At 44.7% G+C, this 27,314-nt stretch overlaps 1 protein-coding gene across 14 annotated transcripts in view; it reads left to right on the top strand.

Annotated features, from left to right (window-relative positions):
- The window catches only part of GRIP1 (glutamate receptor interacting protein 1), a 358,558-nt gene that overhangs the window by 220,093 nt on the left and 111,151 nt on the right, over positions 1 to 27,314 (top strand). For all 14 annotated transcript variants that reach the window (XM_064166286.1, XM_064166284.1, XM_064166290.1 and 11 more), the window contains exon 2: positions 23,117 to 23,197. In XM_064166286.1, coding sequence (XP_064022356.1) covers positions 23,117 to 23,197 — 81 coding nt within the window. The remainder of the gene's footprint in view (positions 1 to 23,116; positions 23,198 to 27,314) is intronic.

Genomic DNA, 27,314 nt, shown 5'->3' with positions numbered 1-27,314 from the left:
AGTTTTAATCCATGATTGCTCTTCTCTATTCAGTTAGCCAAGACCTTTACAGATGTGCACTACTCTTTTTCATTTATGTGCTCACAGATTCGTTGTTTTGCATAGTACACTGCAGAAAAGGCTAAAATTCACCTGAGAGTGGAGGTTAATTGCAAAGAATGTATAAAAGGCTAGGAAGTGTTGAAATAATAGAGGAAATTGGGGCAGAGGGGGCATTAAGGAGATCAAGTTGAGGGTTTTTTAATGTAAAGCCACCACAGTGGTGGTATTTGCCTGCAGCTCACTATCTGTATGCACGCAGAGTCCACAGCCTCTTCTCCTTCAGGACTTTGATTCACTTTAATACACTTCAGTCTGTTTTCAATTGTCTATGAGCACACAGCAGATAAGATCTATGAAAAAAGAGATGGGAGCCCACACATCTGGGAATTTCAAGATAGATTGTGTGTGTTTATACCAAAATGCTGGATGATTTTTCATGGCCTTTCTCTATCAAATTGCTGTTCTCCTGGAATTGGTGTTGTTTTGTATCATAAATCTCTATTCTGGGAATACTTTTTTTTATAGGCATAAATGTTGCATTATTCTTTTTAAAGGAAGCTAAAATGATGAATGTAGGACTTTCAATATCCATTTTTGGATTCTTACATAGAAATTGTGTCTCAGGAATTGTGCACACAGCCACACTCACTTCATTTTGCCAGTGTGTTCAGTGGGAACGCACAATAACAGAGGACTGTTTTGTCATAGCTGCATCTAGGAACATAATATTAAGTTCTGGGGTTTAGAAATGACAGAATATATTTTGTGATGGACCTTGTATCCTTTTCCTTACATTATCAGTCTGGAGAGGAGAAGACTGAGAGGGGATCTAGTAAATCTCAAGCAGTCTACAGCTACCTGAAAAGAGTTGAGGAGAGGCTGCTGCTGGTCTCTTCTCACAGGTCATTAGTGATAGAACAAGAGGGAATGGCCTCAAGCTGCCACTGGGTAGGTTTAGACTGGACATTAGGAAACATTTTTTCCTGGCTGGAGTGTTCAGGCATTGGAATGAGCTGCCCAGGGAGGTGGTGGAGTCCCCAACCCTGGGTGTGTTTCAAGGTGGTTTGGTTGTGGTTTTTGAGGATTTGATTCAAAGGTGAACTTTGTAAAGTAGGGATAATAGTTGAACTTGGTGATCCTGGGGTCTATTGCAATCAGAAAGTTTCTATCATTCTGTGCAATGTGTATCAATAGATGAGAGCAGGGGGTCAGGAAGGGACAGGGGCAGCCTCTGCTCACTTGCACCCTGTGATAGGGTAAGGGGCAATGGATGTAAACTACAGCACAGGAAGTTTCATCTCAACATGAGGAAGAAGTTCTTGAGTGTGACAGAGCCCTGGCACAGGCTGCCCAGAGAGGTTGTGGAGTCTCCTTCTCTGGAGCCTTTCCAGCCCTGTCTGGATGTGTTCCTGCATGACCTGCTCTGCCAGTGGGGTTGGAGTCAAAGATCTCCAACCCGTGATCCTGTGGTATGATACAGTCCTACAGAAAAATGTGCTAATGCTGAATACATCTGGTTTTTCAGAATTCCCTTAGCCAAAAGCTGTGCATGTGCCTGAGCAGCTGAATAAAACTTCAGCAGATCATTCAACTCATATTTTATTTAAAGCATCTTACTAGCTTTAAAGTCCTACTGCCTTTTCAGTGGACTTTAAAAGGCAGAAATGATCCCTTGACTTGACATACTTTTCAGAGCAGGGGCTTAAAGAAATGCTGCTTTTTACTGTTGGTATAGTAGCCAATCTGATTAAACTGAAGGTACTATCCTGGCAATGTCAATTACTAGAGTAATCCTTTTGTGTTTAACTTAGATGTTTTAACTTCTGATTTACTTTGAATAAATCTGTTGGGAAAGGATAATGAGAGCATTTTATTCTCCAGTTCTGGTGTCGCTGTGGTACAAAGTACACAGAGCTGTTGGTGCAAGTCCAAATGTGAGCCACAAAGGTGATCCAAGGGCTGGAACACCTCTGCTGTAAGGATAGACTGAGGGAGCTGGAATCATTCAGCCAAGAAGACTCCTGGGAACACCTTGTAGCTGCCTTCCAATACCTGAAGGGAATCTACACGAAGGCTGGAGAGAGACTTTTCATAAGGGTGTCTAGGAACAGGACAAGGGGAAATGTTCTTAAGCTGAGGGGAAGGTAGATGTAGGAAGAAGTTCTTCAGTGAGGGTGGAATAGGTAGCCGAGGGAGGTTGTAGGTTCTTTCTTCCCAGGGGTGCCTAAGGCCAGGTTGGATGAGGCTCTGAGCAGCCAAGTCTTGTTGAGAGGCATCTCTGTGGCAGGGAGGTTGGAGTAGATCATCTGTAAGGTCCCTTCCAACCTAAGCCATTCCATGTTTTTTTATTGAGAAGAGCTAAGGAAATAGCATATTGGTTTGGTGAAACTCATGTGTATATGGGTCTTGGCATGAACAGGGGGCATGCACATCACTTGGTATGTGTAGTCTTCTTATTCAACTTTCAATCAACATTTTACATCAAAGTCTCAACATGCTTTTGTTTCATACTGGAAGCAATGCAAGCAACCCTGAGGAGGCTCCAGTCCCCGAGACAATCATGTGAGAAGTGAGAAACTGTACAAAGCAGCAGTGGTTCAAACAATAAATCATGTGCCAAGATTTTACATTCATTTTGAGCTGTCTTTAGGTTGTCATTGGCACTTTCATACTTCTATTCCATCCACACAGTGCCAGCAGAAACGCTGTCATTGTTATCTGTGTTTCTCTGCTAAGCAGAACATTGAAAGGGCCTGAACCAAGCATTCCTGCATGATTGAAAAGGTATTAAGAGTTCTGGTTCTTGAACTTCATACCTTGTTTTCAGTTCCCACTCAGATTTTTTTGAGCTAGTGCTGGTAATGGAAAATACACAGAGCTCTTGCTAGCTCCCTGATTCCTTGGCTTCTCACACAGGGAAGCTTAGTCCCAGAATCAGAGAAGACAGCTCAGGAAGGGAAAGCAGCAGAGATTAATTCCTTCTCTGATACTGGTGTCTTGGTGTCTCTTGCCAAATCAGCTTCTCCAGTGTCTTCTAATTTGGCATTTTGCTGTTAGGAGGAGAAACTCAAAGCAGGGGACTTCTAACTTCTGCATGATTTTAAATCAGGCTGCTTCAGTTCTACTGTGTAATTAAAGGAGCTTGGGAAGGGATTGAGGAGTTGAGAGGTGGGATTAGTCTCTTCCTATTCATTCCATCATACTGTTTCTTCCTTTCTTTTCCCTCTGCAACCTGACTTAGTTTTGCTTTCCTCTTATCTCCCTCTTCCTTACCTTACACACAGCACCCTATGCACTGCATATGTTTATTGTCTATTGTGTTTTCTGTCAGATCTCATCTGCTTTCTTTTTCATTCCTTCTATTCTGCATAGCTCTTAAAATGTAGCATCCTTATGAAGAGAAGGAGTGTGGAGGCAAAGAAGCAAGCAGATTGGATGTTGCTGTGGACCATGCAAAAGGATAGCTCTGGTGTTTGGCATCCCAAATTTGAGCTGGGGAGAAGAGGAGCCTGGAGAAGAGGAGGCTTAGGGGGGGACCTCATTTCTGTCTACAACTACCTGAAGGGAGGCTGTAGCCAGGTGGGGTTGGTCTCTTCTCCCAGGCAACCAGGGATGCAACAAGAGGACACAACCTCAAGCTGCACCAGGGCAGGTTTAGGCTAGATGTTAGGAAGAAATTCTTCACAGGAGTAGTGATTGGCATTGGAATGGGCTGCCCAGGGAGGTGGTGGAGTCCCTGTCCCTGGAAGTGGCACTTGATACCCTGGTTTAGTTGATTAGTTGGTGTTGGGTGGTAGGTTGTCCATCAGAAATGTTAACAATACTCATTCTTCAGTCAGCAGCTGCCCTAACTCCTAACAGGGAATGTTTTCAGAAGCATTTATATTTCTACCCAGCCTAAAACAATGAATATATCCAAGCCTTAATAAAACCTATGTTATGGTTTAAGGCTTATTGGAATATTCTAATAAGGGAAATTGGTATTTCCCTGAAAATTCAGTGCAGAATCTAAACTAGATCATTGGTTCTGCAAGAATAATAATGATAAAGTCTGTATCATCCATTGGTTTGCTAAGAGGTGTTAATATCCAGTGTATAAACAGTTCTTTCTTCTTGGCTTTTGGGCACTGGATCTGTTCACTGTTCCTTTGTTTCTCTCTCTAACCTCCTCCACTAACTTTGGCTGCCCAGATAGCACATAAGCTTTGCTGGATGTTTTCTGTCTGGGAAGAGAGAGACTGGTATTGGCCCCTTCTGGGCTTTCTTTGTCCAGGGGGCAAGTTGACCTTTCTGTATTATTTATCAGTTGTATATAATTGTAAATACCTGTCAATATATTGGGTATTTATGCTTGGAAATTTAGCTTTGCTGGAAATAGAGCTTTATCTTGCTTCCAAATCATCTGAGCTGGTCTGGTAAATTGTAGCTGGGGGAGGAAGTTCCTAACCCACCACAACCCAGAAGGCAGAATCTGTTGGCTGTGAAGTGCAGGAACTTGCTTTTTTCAGGCTCTCAGGGCAGCCCAGGGCAGCTGAATATGCCTGTTAGTCCTAATCACAGAACAGTCAGGGTTGGAAGGGACCTCAAGGATCATCCAGTTCCAACCCACCTAACACAGGTAGGGATATCTCACACTACATCAGGTTACCCAGAGCCACATCCAGCCTGGCCTGAAAAACATTCAGGGATGAGGCTTCCACCACCTCCCTGGGCAAGCTGTTCCAGTCTCTCACCATCCTCGTGGTGAAGAAGGGCTTCATTCTTACTTCTTTAGCTACTTAGTGGTGTCTCCTGTGTTGCTAAGTCTCACAAAGAGATTGCAGCACACAGTAAAGGTGCTTTTTCTCTTTGGGTACCTTTCAAGAGATGTGGCACAGTAGTCTGTGATCTTTTAGGGCTTGACAGACAACAGGCTAAAAGCCACTGCCTTAACCACGAGCGCTTGTGGGGCTCAGTGGCTTGCTTTGCCATTCTCATGGTCTCAGTGAGCATGTTCCACTCTGACTGCAGCAAAGTGCTTGTTCTGTGCAGTGCAGAAATCAGAGCTTGGAATCATTGGCATTTGTTTTAAAATACCTGTTATTTCTTGAAATGCTTGAAGATCAAACTTCTGCTATCATCTGTCAGACATCTTACCCCTATTATTGATACAGATTCTGTCCTCTGTGTTTTCTTGTTGATTTGGTCAATAACATTCCAGCTGTGCCTGCAGTTGTGTTTTCTGGTTGATAGGGGTGGTAATGCTGGCCATAGGGATGCTTTCTGACATAAGGTACTGGTGTCATCTGGATTTCAAAGCTACAGCAGGTAGCTGAAACCTTTTTGCTCTGCTCTTGCTTAGGAATTGCAATTTTAGTATTTTCTGTCCTTCCTTATCTTGAGTGTTTCTCCCCTCCTTCCCAGTGGCAGTTTGCATTAATGTGTACTGCATTCTGCACCAGGCTCTCCTTTTAGAAACTACAGATAATGAAGAAAACAGCATCTTTGTGAAATAATGATGTGGCCTATTTGGCTTAACTTCTTTTTTTTTCAGAAGCTTACTACAGATGTTTTTCACTGGCTGTGTCTCATGCAGATATTACTGTATTTAGCACTTGCTTAGGTCTGAAGTCATATCCTGTGCCTTATTAATTGCCTTATCTTCTGCTCTGGCTCCTAAGATCAGTTTGGTTTCCCTCAGCCTTCATTATAAAAACCTGAATAGGCCATGATAGAGTGATCTGGACTCTTGATGTTCATCATGCAGTTAATCTGCCAAAACCAGGGCTTGTTTGACCTTCAGAACATGGCAAGTCCAGATAGTTTGCTTGAACTTCTGCCTTAAATGCCATGTTTCTGCAGAGTCCTTTGTCTGACCCTGTGTCAGGTTGAGCTGTTTTTAACAGGCACAATTCCCTATTATTTTTCATTACTTTCTATTGTCTTTTAAGATTTTGTTATTAACCTACCATCCAAATTAAGCACATGTGAATGCACACACAGTGTTGTGATGGATCTGAAACTGTTGGCAGTACACTGGGAGTACAAGGAAATATTTAATGATTACTTCACCATTACTGTGATGATGATGATGAAGAAGGAAAGTTTAAATTGAGTTTTCACACTATAAAAAAACAAAATCCATGTGCAGTCTTCCTGCAGTTGAGGCAGGCAGTAGGTTAATGCTGCTGTTGTTTCTTGGAGCTTCAGAGCCAAGGACCTTGTAAATATGCAGCTGTGAATTCCTAAAGGAGAAGGAACCCTGGTTAGAAAGCTTGAGGGGCTGGCACATGGAAAGATTAAAAGTTATTTGCAGGTCTTCTTGAATGCTGTGGGGGTAACAGAACAAGGGGACACAGTCTCAAGTTGTGCCAGGGGAGGCATAGGCTGGATGTTAGGAGAAAGTTCTTGCCAGAGAGAGTGGTTTGCCATTGGAATGGGCTGCCCAGGGAGGTGGGGGAGTTGCCGTCCCTAGGGGTGTCGAAGCAAAGCCTGGATGAGGCACTCAATGCCATGGTCTAGTTGATGGGCTAGGGCTGGGTGCTAGGTTGGCCTGGATGATCTTGGAGGTCTCTTCCAACCTGGCTGATTCTATGATTCTATGTCACACATGCACCTGTAGCTGTTGCTTTATTGCTCTATTTTCTGTAGGATTACAAAGAGGTGATTCCAAACCATAGGCTCAGTTGCATGTGGGCAAACAGTTCTAATAATTGCCATTTTACAAAATGTAAGGAGTGCTGCAGGCAATGTATTGCTTGCTGTAAATAAGCTTTGAGATTCAATAGGACTCAATAGGGCACTGACAAATAAAGAGTAAGTGACAGGTTTAAAGCCTTGCTGTAAAGAATCAGGTGCATGGATAAATGCTGTCCAGAGCATAGAACGTGGACTAGGCTTTTAAGTGGGCTTCAAGTGAAACAAATATGTGTATGTATTTTGTCAGCTTGACATCTCTTTTGTTCCTCTGCTTTGTTCCCACTCCTAAATGTACATAGCACTTTATTTTAGAAGACTTTTATTCTGCACTGTGCTCAGACTTGTCACAGCTTCCAAACACAGTGAAGCTTTGCTGACAACTGAGCTTAGCCCAAATTATTGCACAGTCTTTATGGGTATATAAACACTAAACTCTTCCAGGGTTGGGGTTCTGAAAGTAGGAGAATATTTCCCAAGGGCACAAGGAAGGTGCCAGGTTTACAGCCTGGCTCCTGAAAGAAGTGCACTGTGAAAGATCAGTTTCTCACAAAGCCCTGAGCCGTGCCAGTTTGTGCTAATGTGCATCATTTGGGCTATAAATAAATGGGGCATTCCCCCTTGCATGCCAATAGGAAAATGCTGGTTATGGCATCATGCTTATACAGCTCCTACTGGCAGGGTTAGGATTATTTTATGAGTCAAATAAAGGTTGTTAGTGGGATTTTAAAAGGGTATCTGCAATGCTGTGAAATTGTGCACCATATTAGTAAGAAGAAAATGTATGCTTGGTTCTTAATGCTGTCCATGCATGAGTTATACTTGTGCGACTTTTTGATGTAAAGAAACGAGATGGATTCTTTACTCAGTGGTTATCCCTTGACTGGAGGACTTGAGCATCTCTCCTACAGAGAGAGGCTGAGAGCCCTGAGGCTGTTTCGTCTGGAGAAGACAAGACTGAGGGAATCTGATCAATGTGTACAAATAGCTGAGGGGTGGGTGTCAAGTGGAGGGGACCAAGCTCTTTTCGGTGATCAGCAGCAACAAGACAAGGAACAATGGTCAGAAACTGGAATATAAAGGGTTTAACTTCCACATGAGGAGAAACTTGTTTAGAGTGAGGGTAACAGTGCTGTCCAGAGAGGTTGTGGAGTCTGCTTCTTTGGAGACTTTCCAACCCCACCTGGATGCATTCCTGTGCAAACTACCCTAGGGGATCCTGCCTTGGCAGGGGTTTGGACTGGATGATCTCTGGAGGTCCCTTCCAATCTCTAAGGTTCTGTGATCCTAGTCAGCCTCTACAGTGTGCTCCAGTGACAAAATGAGCCAGTCTTTGTGCTGAGTCATGCCAGTGAGAATATCTGGTAGGGCCCTAGCCTAAAGCAGTAGGCACAGTAATCTGTGTGCTTTCTGGGATGAAAGTATAGGAGAGAGATTTCTTTTTTATAAGATTTTCTGAGGAAGAGAAGAGTGTTATTAGGAGTAATAGAATGACAGTTAAAGTGAGGAAAGAAAATAGTAGACTGATGGAGGGAGCTGTTTTCCAGCTGTGAGATCTGATGCATCCCGTGGAACAGCTTCCAAAGGAAAGCAATGGGGATGTCATTAGCAGAGACACTTCCAGACACAAGTAGGCAGTGAAATGCATGATGCAATTTACTCTAGATAGCATTAGCACAGCGCTGGGATGGAAGTGAGGTAACTAACCTCAAGAAAAAATTACCATTCCTAACTCCTTGTCTTTGTGTTGTGACTTTGCTTACCCTTAATTTCCTGAAGAAGTCTGAACTTCTGTTTTCTAAACAACTGAACATATTTTACTTGCTTTTTAAGCAGCTTAAGTGGCAGTCTCACTATTTCAGCTCTTAACCTTTATCATTGCTTTCCTCCAGCACGCATGCAACTAGCTTCTGCTTTTCCCTGGTATGCAGTAGAAAGGTTCCTGGTTGATATGCTCTCTCCCCTCAGTCCCTGTCAGCTGTAATGCTAGCAGCCTGGGCAGATATTCCTGATCTGCTTTGCATTGTCATCTGCACAAATAGGAGATGGTTGGTATCTTCTTCGTGAGTACTCCTAGGAGATTATTGTTCATATATCTATATGAATATATATATAGACACTAATGAGATTGGGGCATACATAATTTTATTTCCCCAATGAAAAAATCAGAAGGCTTTAAAATCCAACAGCAGTTTCCACTTTTTAGTTTTCAAGCAGCCAGACTGCAGGGAAAACCTCCACCAAGGTTGGGCTGGAAAATACAGGAACAGTTGAAGCCCAACAAAGCTGCTGCTAAATCTATCTGAAGGCTTTCTGTCTACAGCTACCTGAAGAGACATTGTGGACAGGCTGGAGCTGGTCCCTTCTCACAGGTAGTTGGAGACAGAACAAGGGAGAATGGCCTCAAGCTGAGACTGGGGAGGTTTAGATTGGGTATTAGGAAAAAGTTTTTCACAGAAGAGTGGTCAGGGACTGGAATGAGCTGGAGGTGCTGGAGTCACCCAGCCTGGATGTGTTTAAGGGTGGTTTGGATGTGGATATGGTTTAAAGTGAGTCTTGTAGAGTAGGGTTCTAGGTTGGACTTGGTGATGCTGAGAGGCTTTGCCAGCCTGCATGTTTCTGTGATCTGGTACAGTGGAGGTGCCATGAAGTATCTGCACAGCTCCAATGGCCAGTGTATATTTCTCCTCTTGCATTTTAACCACACAGTAACAGCAAATCATACCACATATCATTTGTTAATATACAGTGAAATACTGTCCACCAGAAAGCTGCTTTTTGTCTGAAGGGGGGCCACAGTAATCAGGAACATGATGACTTAGCTTGAGGGAGCCATGGGATATGGCTTGACCTTTTTCCCCCTCATCACCTATTGCTGTTTTCCTAGCCTGGCAAAAATCTATCTGGAAGGGGTAGCTGAACCAAGGATAGAGAATAAATGGTAATATTAATGCCATTAATGTATTTTTTGAAGTAAATATCTCTTCATAAATGTGTGGGCTCTCCCTGTCTGGGGATATTCAAGAGCTGCCTGGATGTGTTCCTGTGTGATCTGCTCTAGATGATCCTGCTCTGGCAGGAGGGTTGGACTGGCTGAGCTTTGAAGGTCCCTTCCAGCCCCTGACATTCTATGATTGTTTTTTTCATGAAGTGTAGCATTGCTGCTGTCTAGTTTTTGGTGCTTAGCCACTGCTTTGCATCAGGCCTTGCTCCTCTGTTCAACTCCCTTTTCTGGAAGCCTTCTTGGAGCTTTTACCATCTCGACACTGGTGTTTCTCTATCAAACTTGACTCAAATATTGTTGAGGGCAGCTGATTTAGCTTTTAGCAATGTTAAACACTGTAATGGAATTCTCAATTATTAGAACTTCATGAAGAAACCAAATTTCTGTGGTTTTTTTTTCCTTTTTCCAAAAAGCACTTTTTATGGCCCCTTCACACAACGCCAGCATCCAACAGTACATCAGGGCAATGCAAACATACCTGCACAGCAGACAGTAAGACCTTCCTATGGCATAAGAAGCAGCTCTTAACAAGCAATGGATGTTCAGAATAAAAACTGCAGCTTGATTATCTGGAAATGTTTCCTCTCAGTGAGATCTGTGTCACTTAGAAATCTCCTTTTAAATGAGTTTTATAGCCTCATCCTCGAGGCTAAGTTTTTCTGCAGTGTTGGTACATACAGAAGAATCCCAAATTATCTCATAGGCAGATGCTCAGTTTCTTTTAGCTTCTTCAGTGTCCTCACTTTGCAGCTGGTCTGGTAATACCTCATACATTTCATTTATGTGGTGGTTGTATTATTTCCAGAAATGAGAAACCAGAGCTCAGGACGGAAGAGTGAATCTCACTTTGAATCCTATAATAATGTAAAGATTCAGTAATGATTCTGGTTTATGGCATTCAATTTTAATCCCTTACCAAATGCTTGATGCTGTATAAACAAAAAGACTTATTTATCAGATCTGAAGTAGCTTGTGGTTGGGGCATTATTTAAACAAGATTACTTCTTCAGCAGATAATCCACTGAAGGGAATTTCACCATATGCTAATATCTCTTGAGACATATCTTCACTTTCCTGCAGATCCTGCCTGGTTTAGATGGTCTTGAAGATGCTGAATTTTGTGAGCAAAACAGCTTTGGGAGGAGATCAGCATTCTTAGCCTCTCAGGAAACCAAACATTTCCATTCAGGTGCCAAAGCACAGGCACAGGAAATTAACTTTGCACAAGTAGGCTGGGAGCATATTCAGACCATTTTTCAAAGGGTCAAACTTCCTCAGGTTCTGTAAGTAAGAAATGGATTTGTGTTTAGGCATACCTAGAGTACCCTACTTCTTTTGCTCCTGGATTAAAACTGAGCAGCTACTGTAATAAGTAACCATAGAATTAAAGGGGGCAAATTTGCATAAAGTATAATAAATTTGAATACCTTTTCACTTTAGAGAGACAGCACAGTTACTCAGGGCATTCTATAACTGTTAAAATTAAGTTTCTAAGAAAACCAGAGAACATGGCTGCTAAACATGGGAAAAGAAAGCTTCCAGAGGAGCTATTCTAGCTCTTCTCATAGTTCTTCCATAGAATAGAATCATAGAATCAGTCAGGGTTGGAAGGGACCAAAAGGAACATCTAGTTCCAACCCCCCTGCCATGGGCAGGGACACCTCACACTAGATGAGGCTGTCTAAAGCCCCATCCAGCCTGGCCTTAAACATTTCGAGGGATGAAGCTTCCACCACCTCCTCAGGCAACCTGTTCCAGGGTCTCACCACCCTCATGGTGAAGAACTTCTTCCTAACATCCAGTCTGAATCTACCCATTTCTAGCTTGGTTCCATTCCCCACAGTCCTATCACTACCTGACAGCCTAAAAAGTCCCTCCACAGCTTTCTTGTAGGCCCCCTCAGATACTGAAAGACCACAGTAAGGTCACCTCGGAGTCTTCTCTCCAGACCAAACAGCCCCAACTGCCTCAGTCTCTCCTCACAGCAGAGCAGCTCCAGCCCTCTGATCACCCTCGTGGCCCTTCTCTGGACACCTTCCAGCACATCCATAGCCCTCTTGTAATAATGGCTCCAGAACTGGATGCAGTACTCCAGGTGGGGTCTCACCAGTGCAGAGTAGAGGGGTAGCATCACTTCCCTTGCCCTGCTGCCTACACTTCTCTTGATGCAGCCCAGGCTGTGCTTGGCTTTCTGGGCTGCAAGAGCACACTGCTGGCTTATACTGAGCTTCTTGTCCACCAGCACCCCTCTCCTCAGGGCTGCTCTCAAGCCACTCTGTATTGGTGCTTGGGATTGCCTCAACTCAGATGCAGGACCTTGCACTTGGTCTTGTTGAACTTCATCAGGTTGAGTTGGGCCCACCTCTGCAGCTTGTCCCATGTCAAGCACACAGACACACATCCCCCAACAAATGTTACTTATGGAAGTGTTTGAAACTTTCTGTTTGCTTAATAAAGACTGCTGGAGAGCAGTGAGCAGAGAGTTTAATAAGAAAGGATTAAGATTAAATACATTCCTGTTTGTCCTCCTTGGAGCTGAGTTCATTAATGACTGTTTGGCATGCAGCTCTTAGGAAGCTTCAGACATTTCCAAGCACTACTTGGAAGAGCAGCATTTGCCATTTCACAAATGAAGTTTCATTGCAAGTGATTGAAGCCTTAGCTCTAAAAGAAACTCAGAAGAATTGTTATTCCTCTGCAGCAGTAGGAGAAATTAATGCTGCCTCTCATGGCTGGAGCTCCCATAACAAGACCGAGAGGGTTGGCATATGAGCACAGCAAATCCTTGGCCTTTTGTTGCTTGCTGATGCACTGTGATGGTTTGGGTGTTCCCTGCCTCTCCTCCCCCCCCCCCACACACTTTAGAAATCACCCAGACTAGACTCAGCCAGCTCTGGAAATGAATGCAGCTTATATTTACAGCTAGCAAAATATACAAGCAGATGTTTACAGTATATACAGTTATAGAGAGAAATATATAAGGTAAAAGGTAATACAGAAACACAACAGCCCTCCCAGAAACCTGAGTCCCCAGGAGGGACTCTCAAACACATCTTTACCATCCCCCTACCCCTCTCAACCTTACCCCAGTCCCAGGGAAGAATGGAGGTTCGGCCAGGGGGTTAGGAAGCAAAGTGCATTAGTCCAAAATGGAGGGTGAGGTTAGAGAGTAAGATGCAGCTCAGCCAGCAGCCCGAGCAAGAGTGGTTATCTGTGGTTTTATTTCTTGTTCCTATACATCTCAGCAAGCCTATGAGTGCAGCAGACATCACCCTTGTTTTCCTTTCACAGCCTGCAATCCAGTTCTTCTCACCAAAACGTAGCCTGCTTGAAACTAGCACATGCATATACATTCATATTCTCTGCATTATACATCTGCTGAAAGAGCTTAACTCAATTTTGTCTCTTTTCTCAACTGTTTATAGTCCATTACACTCTGATGGAAGCTGTGGTGACATTGTGGCAACTGTGAGTGTTCCAAGATATTACTTTGCTCTAGGCTTTCGTGTTATTTAAAAGCAGAGCTTTAAAACACCTTTGAAAACCTCTTCCTCTCCCAGAAAAAGCACATGCTCTGAGACTTCTTATTTTCATTAGAGCCACCAGAATGATTTGGGGACTTGAGCATGCCCCCTTCTAAGAGAGACTGAGAGCCCTGGGGCTGTTTAGTCTGGAGAAGAGGAGGCTGAGAAGGGATCTGAGCAATGTGTACAAATAGCTGAGGGGTGGGTGTCAAGTGGAGGGCGCCAAGCTCTTTTCAGTCATCAGCAGCAATAAGCTAAGGAGCAATGGATACAAACTGGAACAGAGTAGAAACAAACTGGAACATGAGGAGAAACCTCTTTACAGTAAGTGGGGGTGCCAGAGCCCAGGAGCAAGCTACCCAGAGAGGTTGTGGAGTCTCTTTCTCTTGAGACTTTCCAAACCCACCTGAATGCATTCCTGTGCAGACTGCCCTAGATGCTCCTGGCTTAGCAGGGGGGTTGGACTGGATGACCTCTGGAGGTCTCTTCCAACCTCTAAAGTTCAGTGATGCTGTGATTATTGTCACTAGCAGTTCTAAGGATAAAAGTTAAGCTGGGTTCAAAGCATTTGTGCCAACAAAAATAAGATTCCCACTATTCACTGCTTCCCAGCTAATTTCAATGTGATTTATTGATTCAAGTATGTTAGTAATCCAGTTGTAAAGCTTGTCAGAGTTTTAAAACTTCCATTTACTTTCATAAGTTTTAATAATTAAAAAAGAATGAAGAAAAAATCTGGGTAGTTGTATTCTCACATTTACAGCTGTTATTGGTGTCTTTCTACTGACTGTGACTACTACTGGTTGTATTGATTGGATTATTGTGTGAATATTCAGAGTTGTTCAGCCAGTTCTCATTCAGAATTATTTGATCTTTAAGTTCAGGGAAAAAGATTTGTTCATTGCCTGTAGCAGAAGTCTTCTCACCTGGAAGCTGTAGAGCAGTGTGATAGCCAAGCTTCAACTGCCTTCACAATGGATGTCAGGAGGAAGTTCTTCACAGAGAGGGTGATTTGCCATTGGAATGGGCTGCCCAGGGAGGCGGTGGAGGCACCATCCCTGGAGGTGTTCAAGAAAAGTCTGGATGAAGCACTTGATGCCATGGTCTAGTTGACTGGATAGGGCTGGGTGCTAGGTTGGACTGGATGAGCTTGGAGGTCTCTTCCAACCTGGTTGATTCTATGATCAACCTGAAAATTACATTTTCCAGAGTGTTGATTTGTTTTTACCAGAAGCAAAGACTTGGAATTCAGGAGGTGAGCCTGCATGGGATAAGGGACATTTTTCCAAAGTGGCCCTGAGGACTGTTGAGTGGCTGGGCTGCTGGCAGGGGTGCCCAGGGAATCCTGAGTTAAGATTCTGCCCCATCTGGGGCAGCATTTGGAACTGATTGTAAGGGAGATAGCTTCAATCTGGTTTACTTTGTATGACACACCTCAGATGTTAGTCAGAGCAAGCAAGCAAGACTGAGTGATTGTGCAACTGGGAGTTTGGGTACTCATCTGTGACCATGAGACTCAGATTTGAGTCCTTCCTTGAGTAATATTTTAGCTTTCTTCCAGAGTGGAAGATCTTTAGCAGAAAGGTCTGAGCTTTTTAGAGCAGTAAGGCATGGCAGAAGTGGTCCTGTAAGTTGTACTGAGACTGTGTAAGCCCTCCTCAACTTCACAGCACATCAGTGGGTGTGTGTTTACATCCGTGAAACCCTCCAGCTGAAAGCCACAGGAATAACTGAGAATGCTGTAGCTCGGAATTTGCAGTCACTGCTATGAGACTGTGCCAAAAGAGATGGTTTTAGGTAACTGGCATGAAGCTCAGCATTACAGATAAAATTCAGCTCTGGGAAGTATGAGAACCTGTGGTGGTTTGTGCTCTACTGAGAGGATTCATGGTTTGTCACTTCTAATGAAAAATGTTCTCCACTATCTCATGGGATCACAGGATGATAGGTATTGGAAGGGACTTCCAGGGATCATTGAGTCCAACCCCCCTGCCAGAGCAGGAGCAGGGAATCCAGTGCAGGTCACACAGGAGCACATCCAGCCAGGACTGGAAAGGCTCCAGAGAAGGAGACTCCACAGCCTCTCTGGGCAGCCTGTGCCAGGGCTCTGTCAACCTCACACTCAAGAAGTTCTTCCTCATGTTGAGGTGCAACTTCCTGTGCTCTACTTTACATCCACTGCCCCTTGTCCTATGGCAGGGCACAAGTGAGCTGAGGCTGTCCCTGTCCCTTTCTTCCTGACTCAGAGCCCTCAGCTATTTAGATCCATTGCTTGTCCTATCCCAGGGCACAACTAAGATTTTGTCCCCTCCCTCCTGACCCCCAGCCCTCATCTAGTTACAAGCATTGATTAGATCCCCTCTAAGTCTTCTTCAGCAGACCAAACAGCCCCAGGTCCCTCAGCCTCTCCTCACAGGGCACTGCTCCAGCCCCTTCATCATCTTTGCAGCCCTCCATTGAACTCTTTCAAGTAGATCCCTGTCCCTCCACTTACGAAGTGTAGGAGTGGCCGATTTCTGAATGGGATAATGCAGAGATAGGAATTCCTGAGGTAATGACTGTGACCCTGGTGCTTTTGGTTTTTGAGAAAGTAGTCTTGGGAATGTTCTCAGCTTTAATCATCCCTTTGCCATCTTACTGTGTTGTCATCCTCTACCTCTGCCCAGGTAATCTGAGGTGTGTGCTGTTCCTAACGGTGTGAGCAATGATATGTGCAGTCTTACTCCCTCTGTGCTCTGAGGCAGCTGAAAGTGTAGTCAGCTGAAGATGTGGTCTGCTTCCTTGGGGAGTCTTAGTGCTCACAGCAGTTGGAGGTGCTTCACAGTGGGGAATGTTTGAGGGACACCTCAGATTTCTCTTGCTCTAGTCCTGAAGTTTACTTAGCAGCTGCATGATCAAACTCTAAGAAGCTTTAAATTCAACTCTCCCAAGACTAAGGAATAGCTCATCCTGTCATAAAACATAAGCAAGTTGTTTGAGAGTGAAAATGAAAAACTGAAAGATGAAGACTGTTCTCCCTCATAATGCTCTCATATCTACAGTCAAAAAAAAATTTAATATAGCTTCCAAGCTCCTCAATATTAAAAAAAATTCCCCTGCATTTGAAATGCCTCAGTTACAAATTTGGTGCCACATTATTTCTCCTGCTCCCAGAGGAATGCAGGTTTTGCAGAGGAGAAGCAGGTGTGAGTGGTGGTGTAGAGCTGAGAATGAGCTGCAGTGTAGGAGAGGCAGGATATGACACTGAAAGATCCTCACATTTCATACAGAAGGGCCAAAATGGCAGCTGCTGAGTTGTTCAGTAGCTGTTGTCAGTGGGGAAAAGCTTCCCCTTCATACCTGGTAGGATGTAGTTGTACTGAGTCGCCTTCTGTGACCACCTGGTGCTGCTCTGGGTTTGAACAGCTTTACTGGGTTCAGTGGTTAGCACCTGGACATGCAGCAGCAGGAGTGAAGGAAACATCTTCGAGCTCATTGTGCAGACTTGGAAAAGGAAGTGCTCTTAGGCTTTACCTCATCTGTGAACCCCCCCATTGTGTCAGCAGCTTTCACAGCCAGGAGACGTGCAGATGGCTCAGTGGCCATTAGCCCCCCGAGACGCTGAACGCCCAGACTTGCCTGTTGAGGAAGTGTCTTCAGGCTTGCCTGCTGTTGCCTCTTCTGTGTCTCTGGTTGGTACACTTCAGAGGATGTTAAACTGAACACAGCAAATGCCTAAAGATTTCATATGGTCATTTGGCTACCACAGCACCAAGTACTTTAGGTGTATCTGCACATGTGATGGTTTGGGTGTTACCTGCCCCTCCCCCCTTATGAAATCACCCAGACTAGGCTGACCCGAGATGGAAGTTAAGGGAATGAAGCTTTGTATTTACAGCTTAGCACAATATACAAGCAAGTATTTACAGTACATAAATATCATAGAATATCATAGAATCAAACAGGTTGGAAGAGACCTCCAAGATCATCCAGTCCAACCTAGCACCCAGCCCTGTCCAGCCAACCAGACCATGGCACTAAGTGCCTCATCCAGTCTTTTCTTGAACACCTCCAGGGATGGTGACTCCACCACCTCCCTGGGCAGCCCATTCCAATGCCAATCACTCTCTCTGCCAACAACTTCCTCCTCACATCCAGCCTAGACATCCCCCAGCACATACATACAGCTATAGACAGAAACACACAAGGTAAAGGTAATACAGAAACACAACAGCCCTCCCAGAAACCAGAGTCCCCAGAAGGGGCTCCCAACCACCCTTCCACCTTCTTTCCACCCCTCTACTTTATCCTAGAGTTTGCCTTGCATGCAAGGTGAGTTTGGAGGATTGGCCATGGGGATTAGAAAGCAGAAGGATTAGTTACACAGAAAGCAGTTTAGGGAGAAAAGTACAGACACCAGCTGCAGCAGAGAGCCAGACTGTGTTATCCACTCTGATATGGGTCAAGAACTGGCTGGAAGGCCGGGCCCAGAGAGTGGTGGTGAGTGGTGCCACATCCAGTTGGCAGCTGGCACTAGTGGTGTTCCCCAAGCATCAGTGCTGGGCCCAGTCCTGTTCAATATCTTTTTTGATGATCTGGATGAGGGGATTGAGTGCTGCATCAGTAATTTTGCAGATGACACCAAACTAGGAGCAGGTGTTGATCTGTTGGAAGGTAGGAGAGCCCTGCAGAGGACCTGGACAGGCTGGGTGAGTGGACAGGCCAATGGAATGAGATTGAACAAGGCCAAGTGCAGGGTTCTACACTTTGGCCACAACAACCCCAAGCAGCACTACAGGCTGGGGACAGAGTGGCTGAGAGCAGCCAGGCAGAGAGGGACCTGCGGGTGCTGGGAGAGAGTAGCTGAAGATGAGGCAGCAGTGTGCCCAGGTGGCCAGGAGAGCCAATGGCATCCTGGCCTGGCTCAGGAGCAGTGTGGCCAGCAGGACAAGGGAGGTTATTTTGCCCCTGTACTCAGCACTGCTCAGGCCACACCTTGAGTGCTGTGTCCAGTTCTGGGCTCCTCCATTGCAGAGAGATGTTGAGGTGCTGGAAGGTGTCCAGAGAAGGGTGACAAAGCTGTTGAGGGGCCTGGAGCACAGCCCTGTGAGGAGAGGCTGAGGGAGCTGGGGGTGTGCAGCCTGCAGAAGAGGAGGCTCAGGGCAGAGCTCATTGCTGTCTGCAACTACCTGAAGGGAGGCTGTAACCAGGTGGGGTTGGTCTCTTCTGCCAGGCAAGCAGCAATAGAACAAGGGGACACAGTCTCAAGTTGTGCCAGGGGAGGTCTAGGCTGGATGTTAGGAGGAAGTTGTTGGCAGAGAGAGTGATTGGCATTGGAATGGGCTGCCCAGGGAGGTGGTGGAGTCACTGTGCCTGGAGGTGTTAAAGAAGAGTCTGGATGAAGCACTTGATGCCATGGTCTAGTTGACTGGATAGGGCTGGGTGCTAGGTTGGACTGGATGAGCTTGGAGGTCTCTTCCAACCTGGTTGATTCTATGATCTAGGTTTCTGTTCTTGGTTTTATACATCTCAGCAAGCCTGTGAGTGAAGTAAACATCACCATTGTTTCCTTTTCACAGCCTAGTATCTAATTCTTCTCACCAACATATTCCAGCTAACCTCAAACTAGCACAGTACACATTGTCCAGAGCATGATCTTTGTGGTCTTACATTACTGTTGGTTTGTTACAGTCTGTAGTGAGCCTTCAGCCTTGGACAGAGATCCTCCTCGTATAGTAAGAGCAGCACACAATATAAACGGGCCTCAGCATGGTTCCTATCTCAAAGGATGAATCATTCAGTTACAGGACAGACATGCTACCAGGTTAAAAATAGGCAGGAAAGTGCTAAATGCTGTTTATCTGCCTTACAGTCAACAGATAAAGGCAATAAGCCTGCAGGGATAGCTGCAAGCAATAGGACTGCTTGCTTGTCCAGTCGATCATTATCGTTGCAGTCTGTAATTAGAAGAGTTGTGTGCAGAGCTTTGAAAGGATGATATGTGAGCTGCTGCTACCTGAGTACAGGCGAAAGGAGAACACAGGAAGACCATTTTGCTCTGCTGGTTAAGATGTTAGTAATCTGCAAGATGTTCCTTCCCAGATTATTTTTGTGTTCTGCTGGGAAGGAGGTAAATTAAGGCAGTGAGCATCATCATCTCTGTTGCACTTTGGTAACTGCAAACAATGGCAAAAAACTTGTAGTGGTTTGGGTGTTACCTGTCCCCCTGCCCCCCCCCCCCCTCCAAGTTAGGAATCCACCCAGACAAAACTCATTTGGCTGGAATTGAAGGAATTAAGCTGCATTTATAGCTTTGCACAATTTACAAGCATATATAGATACAACATATTACAAATATTTACAGCTATGTACAAATTAAAAGTAATACAGAAATACAACCCCCCTCCCTGAGCAGCCAGACTGCCTGAGAAGCCTCCCAACCAATCCCCCTCCTTCCTTCCACCCTTTCCCACCCTCTCCCTTATCTCAGCATTTCCTTTACATGCAGGGTGAGCTGGAAGAGGTCAGCAAGAGGGGTTAGAAGCAGAATGATTAGTTGAGAATATGCAGGTTCAGGCAGAGACTGACTTATCTTTGTGTCCTTGTTTTTGTATGTCCCAGCAGAACAAATGCATAATACAGACATCACCTTTATTTCCCTTGCACAGCCAATAGCCTAATTTCTCTCATTAAAATATTCCAGTTGGCCTGAAAACAGCACATAACTGCAAAGAGGTGTGGCAAGAAATGGCTCACACCCGTTAACAGTACAAGAGGGCTTGTTTCCTGTAGCTGCTGAGTGAAGAGGTCTGTGATCTGCTCTGGTAGGGGGCTTGGACTGGATGAGCTTTGGAGGTCCCTTACAGCCCCTGGCATTCTGTGATTCTCAGTATGAGGAGAAAACTCTTTCCAGTGAGTGTGCCAGGGCCCTGGAGCAGGCTGCCCAGAGAGATTGTGGAGTCTCCTTCTCTGGAGCCTTTCCAAACCCACCTGGGTGCATTCCTGTGTTGGACTACCGTGGGTGATGCTGCTTTTGGCAGGGGGGTTGGACTCAATGATCTCTGGAAGCCCCTTCCAGCCTCTAATGTTCTGTGATTGTATTTGTTTTCTTTGCATTTGGGAATCCTTCACATTGACTTCTAGTTGTGTTGCTCTGGGATTTTACAGTTTAATGGTCACTGAAAGAGAATTCCTTCCTGTGCTGGAAACAGCTTCTCAATCTGCTGATGATACAGTGGCTCATTGTTCTTTCTCAATAATAAATGAGAGTATTTTGCATTAATAGGGATTCAGAAGTCTATGAAGCAACTTATTTTGCCTCTTTAATTTGGTTTTTTTTTTCCTTGCTGTGAAGGTCTATACAGAGATTAAGAAATGTAGCACAATTGCATAAGTATTTAAACTATATAAATACCTGGGAAGTCTTGCAGTGTTAATATGATTAAATTATGATGGTAGCTTGCTCATAAATGCAGTCTGTGCTGCCTTTAGTATCTGTCAGTTGCTATGTCAGCTTTTTTGCCCAAGCTCCTTATTAATTTGAGTGTGCACTTCCTTTGCCTTATTGATGCTCTTAAACAGAAAGATTTGTTTGTCTTTTATTCCAATCCTGGGATAACCACAGGTGCTCCCAGCACAGGGGGAAAATTGTACTCCAGCAAGATTTATGATAGTAGCTGATTGATTTATTGGTTCAGTGACAAAGATTCAATGAAAAAGGTCTGGTTGTGGAAATCCTTCTTTCCTTTCTTCCCTCTCTCCAGTCTGATGAAAACAATTCACATGTAATAAGTCCAGGAGACTAGGAAAGGACTGTTTTGTTCTGGAAACTGGGAGCAATTTTTCTGATAGGTGTTGGCACTCATTCAAATAGGGCCCCAAAGTCATCACCATCTGTTCACAGCACCACAGGATGTTAGGGGTTGGAAGCAATCTCTGGAGATCTTTGAGTCCAACCCCACTGCCACAGCAGCACCAGAGAATCTAGCACAGGTCACACAGGAACACATCCAGACAGGGCTGGAAAGGCTCCGGAGAAGGAGACTCCACAACCTCTCTGGGCAGCCTGTGCCAGTGCTCTGTTGCCCTTACAGTCATGTTGAGGTGGAGCTTCCTGTGCTGTAGTTTCCATCCATTGCCCCTTGTCCTATCCCAAGTGAGCAGACTCCTGAGAAACTGTGTTATGGTTCCTGCATCCTTTTTAACAGCAAAATGTGTGTCTCTATCTACTGTCACATTCAGCACCTGCAAAGAAGTAATAATGGATGGGAGATGTGATACTGTGTGTGTGTGTGTGTATGTGTAAGCCAGGTGTTATTGATGAGCTCCACCTTTTGGGTATTGATGTGTTAGGCAAGGCTGTTCAGAGAGCCTTGTCTTGAGTTCATGCTCAGCAGTTCCTCTTCCATGAAAGAGAACAGATACTCCTCCTTGCTTCAGAAGCTCTAGTTCACTCTTACTGTGGTTTCCCTTTCTTTAATGAGGGGATGTATATTCTGCATAGCCAATAACATCAGCTTTCCCACTTTTCCTCAAGTGGAAGAATCAAGCTTTGCATGTCTAAGTTTCTTAAATTGTGTAGCTGGATCTATGTTAATTTTTTTCCACGCCTCTGTACTTTCTGTAGCTGCCAGCTTTATTTTCTTGCACTTTGTGCTAGTGCACACTGCAGTCAAGCCTGTTACCTTTGTCCTTTTAACAGGGTAGTCTCAAAGCAATGGGAGTTCATTTTACTGCAGACAAAAAACCAATTACTTGGTGCACTCTCCTTAAGACACATGGCTGTAAAATGATGCTTTGCCCTTTTCTTTTTTCAGTTTGTTTTCTTAGTTCATTTAGGGTTTTTTGTTTGTGCATCTGCATAAAAATAGCAGAGTTGGTTGCAGAGGTGCTATTTTAAAAGCCAACGAGCTCTTCCAGCCACTTCTTTCCAAGACCTGGTTTTAAATGCCGTTATGCTGACCAAACTCCTTGTTTTACCTGTACAAAAGCTGACTGCTGTCTTTGATGCAGGTTTCTAAAGGACTCTGAGACTTTAGTGAGATGTAAATGGTGTAATCAGCGATGAAGGCTCACAATGCCAAGAGTGCTGAAAGGAAACTCATTCTCCAGAAGGTCCCCTCCAACCTAAACCATTCTATACTTTCTTCTCTCTTATTTCTTTCCTGAGCCTGTGGCTTGACCTTTTTTAAGCCACTGTATTGTAGATTTTTCTTTTTCCCTACCATCATTCTTCAGAGGGATGTAAAGTGGCTCTCTTTCTGCCTGGTGCTGCCTTTGTTTGGTGACTCCTCTGCTCGCCCCACCGTAGTGCTCTCTTATACACTGAGGCTCATCAGTAGGTGTTCCACACAGACACAGACTGTTACACTTCCATTCTTCAGACATGAACGTGCCTGGTCTATTTGGCAACAGCTCTCTGTTTTCCCCAGTCAGTCCTTATGTCAGGAAAGGAACCACCTACTGACAGATCCCAAAGGAAAGAGGATGCATCTTTACAGCTTCTGGAAGCCTTTGACTCCTGCACAGGGATGATGGCACCTTCCTCACTCAAGTCTTTGACATGTGAAGCTTCTTAACATGCGCAAAAGGGAATTTCTGTGATTATGTTGAAGCTAAAGAGGCCTTTGTATCTCAAGCCTGCCATCAACTAAGTGTTGCCTCTGATTTGATTTTTACCTCTTCCTTTTCAGCTCTGCTATTCAGAGCTTTGTCACTGTCTTTAAACGTGACATTGAGCATTGAGTCAGCATTCAGAAGCACCCATCCTCATCTTGCTCTCAGCAGCTCTTGTGCTCTGCAATCCTAGTCCACACAGGGTTTGGGTAAAAACTACGTTTCAGTTAACATTATATTTAACCAGTAACTGGAAGTGTTGCTTGTTTCCATTTAGATGAGAGCCCTTACACAAAGTCTGCAAACCAGGCAAAGGCACCTGATGGAGCATTGTCTGTGAGGAGACAGAGTATTCCAGGTAAGACTTGCTTTGCTTTTTATAACACCTAACTTGTTTGTGAACAGAAAGGTAATACTTATCAAAATTCAAATAGTTATAAAAAGCAAATTAATTACAGTTATTACCAAGCAACTTTACAAGGAAGGCTCCGTGGGAGGTGTGAGGAGTTCCTAAGGCTGAGTTACCTCAAGCTTTTGCTGTGAAGAACATCCCTGTGTCTCTTTTGCAGCAGATGTCTGACACGGATCACAAAACCCTTTCATCAGAGGCTCACATATTTTCAGGCACTGGGAATTTGTTCTTTGATATTTGGTTTTGATGGTATAGGGAGATTGACTCCTATTTCCCAGTGCTGGTCAGACAGGCTCAGTAATCTAGCAGGGCAGCAGTCTGATAGAGGTCTCATCTCCAGGTGATTTTCTGCCTTGTGTATGCCCGTCCTTGACTTTTTTGTCATCTCATCACACAAAGCCAGACCACTAGAGGAGGAGAAACTTCTTTACTGTAAGGGTCACAGAGCTCTGGAACAGGCTGCCCAGAGAGGTTGTGGAGTCTCCTTCTCTGGAGACTTTCCAAACCCACCTGGATGCAGACTACCCTAGGGGATCCTGCTTTGGTAGGGAGGTTGGACTCGGTGATCTCTGGAGGTCCCTCAGACCTCTAAGGTTCAGTGATTCTGTGATACACCTCCATTGTTAGCAGATAAGAAGATGCCTCTCCCCATGAAGAAGCAGAAGGAAAGGAGAGAACTGGTTTTCAGCCTAAAGTAAGAAAATAATTATGGGAGTGAAATAACCTCAGGATTACATTTTCCTGTCTACTTCTGGCCACTCTGGGCATCTTGGAGCTCGTACTCCATGGTCCTTAAAGACATAAGGCTCAACCCAGGACACAGGTGCTCAGGAAAAAAACTAATCTAAGCTTGTGTTTGTTCTTCAGCTTTTAATATCAGGAAGATGTTTATCTTGCTGCATTGTTGCATCTCTAGACTTTAGGAGCCCCAAAGGATAAATGAGACTGAGTTGGCTGGAAATGTAAGAAGAAAATGAAATTAAAACTTCACATTCTTACATATTCACCTTCTAGCACAATGGATGTTGTGGGTTTACATACATAGAGTGGTGTGACTCAGAGTACTGCTTTGTGAAGGAATGTGAACATTTAAGAGTTAATTGAAGTGTGAAGTCCTGCACCTGAGGTCGATGCAATCCCAAGCACAAATCCAGGTTAGGTGGAGAATGGCTGAGAGCAGCCCTGAGGAAAAGGACCTGGGGGTTTGGGGTGATGAAAAGCTCAACGTGAGCCTGCAGTGTGAGTGCAGCCCAGACAGCAACCCTGTGCTGGGCTGCAGCAAGAGCAGTGTGGGCAGCAGGGCAAGGGAGGGGACTCTGCCCCTTGGCTCTGCTCTCCTCAGACCCCACCTGCAGTCCTGTGTGCATTTCTGGAGCCCCAACACAAGTAGGACATGGAACTGTTGGAGCAAGTCCAGAGCAGATTACAAAGATGCTGAGAGGGCTGCAGCAGCTCTGCTATGAGGACAGGCTGAGGAAGTTAGGGCTCCGCAGCCTGGAGAAGAGAAGGCTTCGAGGAGACCTTATGGTGGCCTTCTGATATCTGAAGGGCAGCTACAGGAGGGCTGGGGAGGGACTATTGACAAGAATGAGGAGTAACAGGTTTAAACTGGCAGAGAGGAAATTTAAGCTAGATGTTAGGAAGAAGTTTGCAGTGAGGGTGGTGAGACACTGGCATAGGTTGCCCAGGGAGGTTGTGGCTGCTCCCTCTCTGGAGGTATTCAAGGCCAGGTTGGATGAGGCCTTGAGTGACCTGTTCTAGTGGGAGGTGTCCCTGCCTATGGCAGGTGGTTGGAACTGGCTGAGCTTTGAGGTCCCTTCCAACCTAAACCATTCTGTGATTCTGAAAAAACCTGTAAAATGTTTATGTCAGTTGGACACTGAGAAAACCTGAGCTCACATTTCCTATCTAAATAGATCTTTCTTGTCTGTGGGAAGTTTATCTACACTGTAGATTAGTCATGACATGGATGCAGAAGCATCCCAGCTAACAAGCTGGACTTTTCAGTAGGAGATGTACTAGTAATACTAAGTGGTAACATTAACTAGTCTGAGACCAGAGGTAGTACAGCCACTTTCATTGGGTGCAGGCTTGCGCTCCTGACAGTATGTAGGTCAGCTCCAAATAGCTTTTGAATTGGAAGGTAAGATGCAATGAACCTGGTACATTAATTCTTATAAACCTGGATGGAGGCTTGTCAGCTGGAGTTCCTGTCAATAACCCTCACATGGAGAGCATACACTGTATGGAATGCACTCATTTCTGTTCCCCACAGATGGTATGCCTGATAAAACATCACATTCCTCAAGTGCTGTTTCTTCAAGCTTGAAGCATGAGAGTGCCTTTGACAGTGTAGCTGTCTAATCTACTTGATGCTCTGTCATTCTGGAGTTACGGACAGCAGATGTCCTAATGCGCAGGAAAGCTCTTGCCACTGAATCAGCCAACAGAAAACTTTTGCCTTCTAGCAAGTTAAATGATCTTATACTGAGCTTTGTGCAAGAGGCTTGTGCAGGTGCTGGAGGGATGGCAGAGGAGGGCAAGGAAGTTAGGGAAGCCCTAGAGAATAAATCGGATGAGGAGTGGCTGAAGGAGCTGGGGATGGGTAGTGTGAAACAGAGGAGGCTGAGGGCAGAGCTCATGGCTGTCTGCAGCTACCTGAAAGGAGGTTGTGGAAAGGCTGCTGCTGGGCTCTGCTCACAGGTCGTTATTGATAGAACAAGAAAGAATGGTCTCAAGCTGCTACTGGACATTAGGAAACACTTTTTCCTGGCAAGAGTGATTATGCACTGGAATGTGCTCGCCATGGAGGTAGTGGAGTCCCTGAGCCTGGCTGTGTTTCAAGGTGGTTTGTCTGTGGTGCTTGGGGCTATGGTTTAGGGTGCAGCTTGTATAGTAGGGACATGGATTGGGCTTGGTGATCCTGAGGAGCTTTTCCAAGCTGAGTGTCTCTGTGATTCTGCAAACAGACAATAGAGAAATACTTGTGAAAATACATATCCAGGCTTTGTGATGTGAACTTTCCAGAGTAGGGTCATGTTATCTTCCTGTATCTGCTGACTGCTCATTCTCATGATATTTGAATGTCCTTTAAAGGATTCCAGTGCTCCTTTCTTTGGCCAGATATCAAAAAAGGGAGCTTTTCTTCCTGTGAGACTTGAAATTACTACACCAACTATAAACCCCAAGAGGTTGTTTCTATCATTCCATGTGAAATATATATTGAAAGTGCAGTATTGATGAGCAAAAACTGAATCCACAGTATTCAGTAGGATAATTCTGTAGAGGCTATGTGGAGCTCAGGCTTGGTTTATTTTATAGGGGAAAAAATACTCAAATAATCATTTTATAATTAAAGTCCAATGAACACATGCTGTGAGATCAGTGCACTCACTTTAATTCCTTTCATCCCCAGAAGCAGGGAATGGATTAAGCATCTCTCTGAAGCAGAACTTGCTTGCTTAAAATGCAGAATCCATTATTCATGTGATGAGACCACATGTTATATTTATCATGTCTTCACATGGCACAAAATCAACAAGCAACAGATCCTTTCAAAGGGATTTATAGAATTGCAGGAATTAGTTAATTCAAATTATATAAGTTAATATAATTGCAGTTTGGAACTTGGACTGAATTTTGCAGATGTGTAGGTGTTTAGTTATGGTTATATGTATGTGACAAGAAGTTCTGCATAGGACAGCAGTGTGCCCTTCTGGCCAAGAAGGTCAATGGGATCCTGGCATGCATTAGGAAGAGTGTGTCCAGCAGATCAAGGGAGGTTCTCCTTCCTCTCTGCCCTAGTGAGGCCCCACCTGGAATATTGCATCCAGTTTTGGGCTCCCCAGTTCAAGAGGGACAGGAATCTACTGGAGAGAGTCCAATGGAGGGCTGCAAGGATACTGAAAGGACTGGAGGACAGGCTGGGAGCCCATGGACTGGTTTGTCTGGAGAGTGGAAGACTGAAAGGGATCAGTGGATGTAAGTTACATCAATGCATCAATTACATCAACGGATGTAAATAGCTGAGGGCTGGGGGTCAGGAAGGAAAGGACAGGGACAG

This window comes from Pogoniulus pusillus, chromosome 27 (genome assembly GCF_015220805.1).
Source record: "Pogoniulus pusillus isolate bPogPus1 chromosome 27, bPogPus1.pri, whole genome shotgun sequence".
In the NCBI taxonomy this organism is placed as follows: domain Eukaryota; kingdom Metazoa; phylum Chordata; class Aves; order Piciformes; family Lybiidae; genus Pogoniulus; species Pogoniulus pusillus.
The sequence above is the reverse complement of the archived record's forward strand: the minus strand, read 5'-3'. Positions and strand labels throughout refer to the sequence as shown.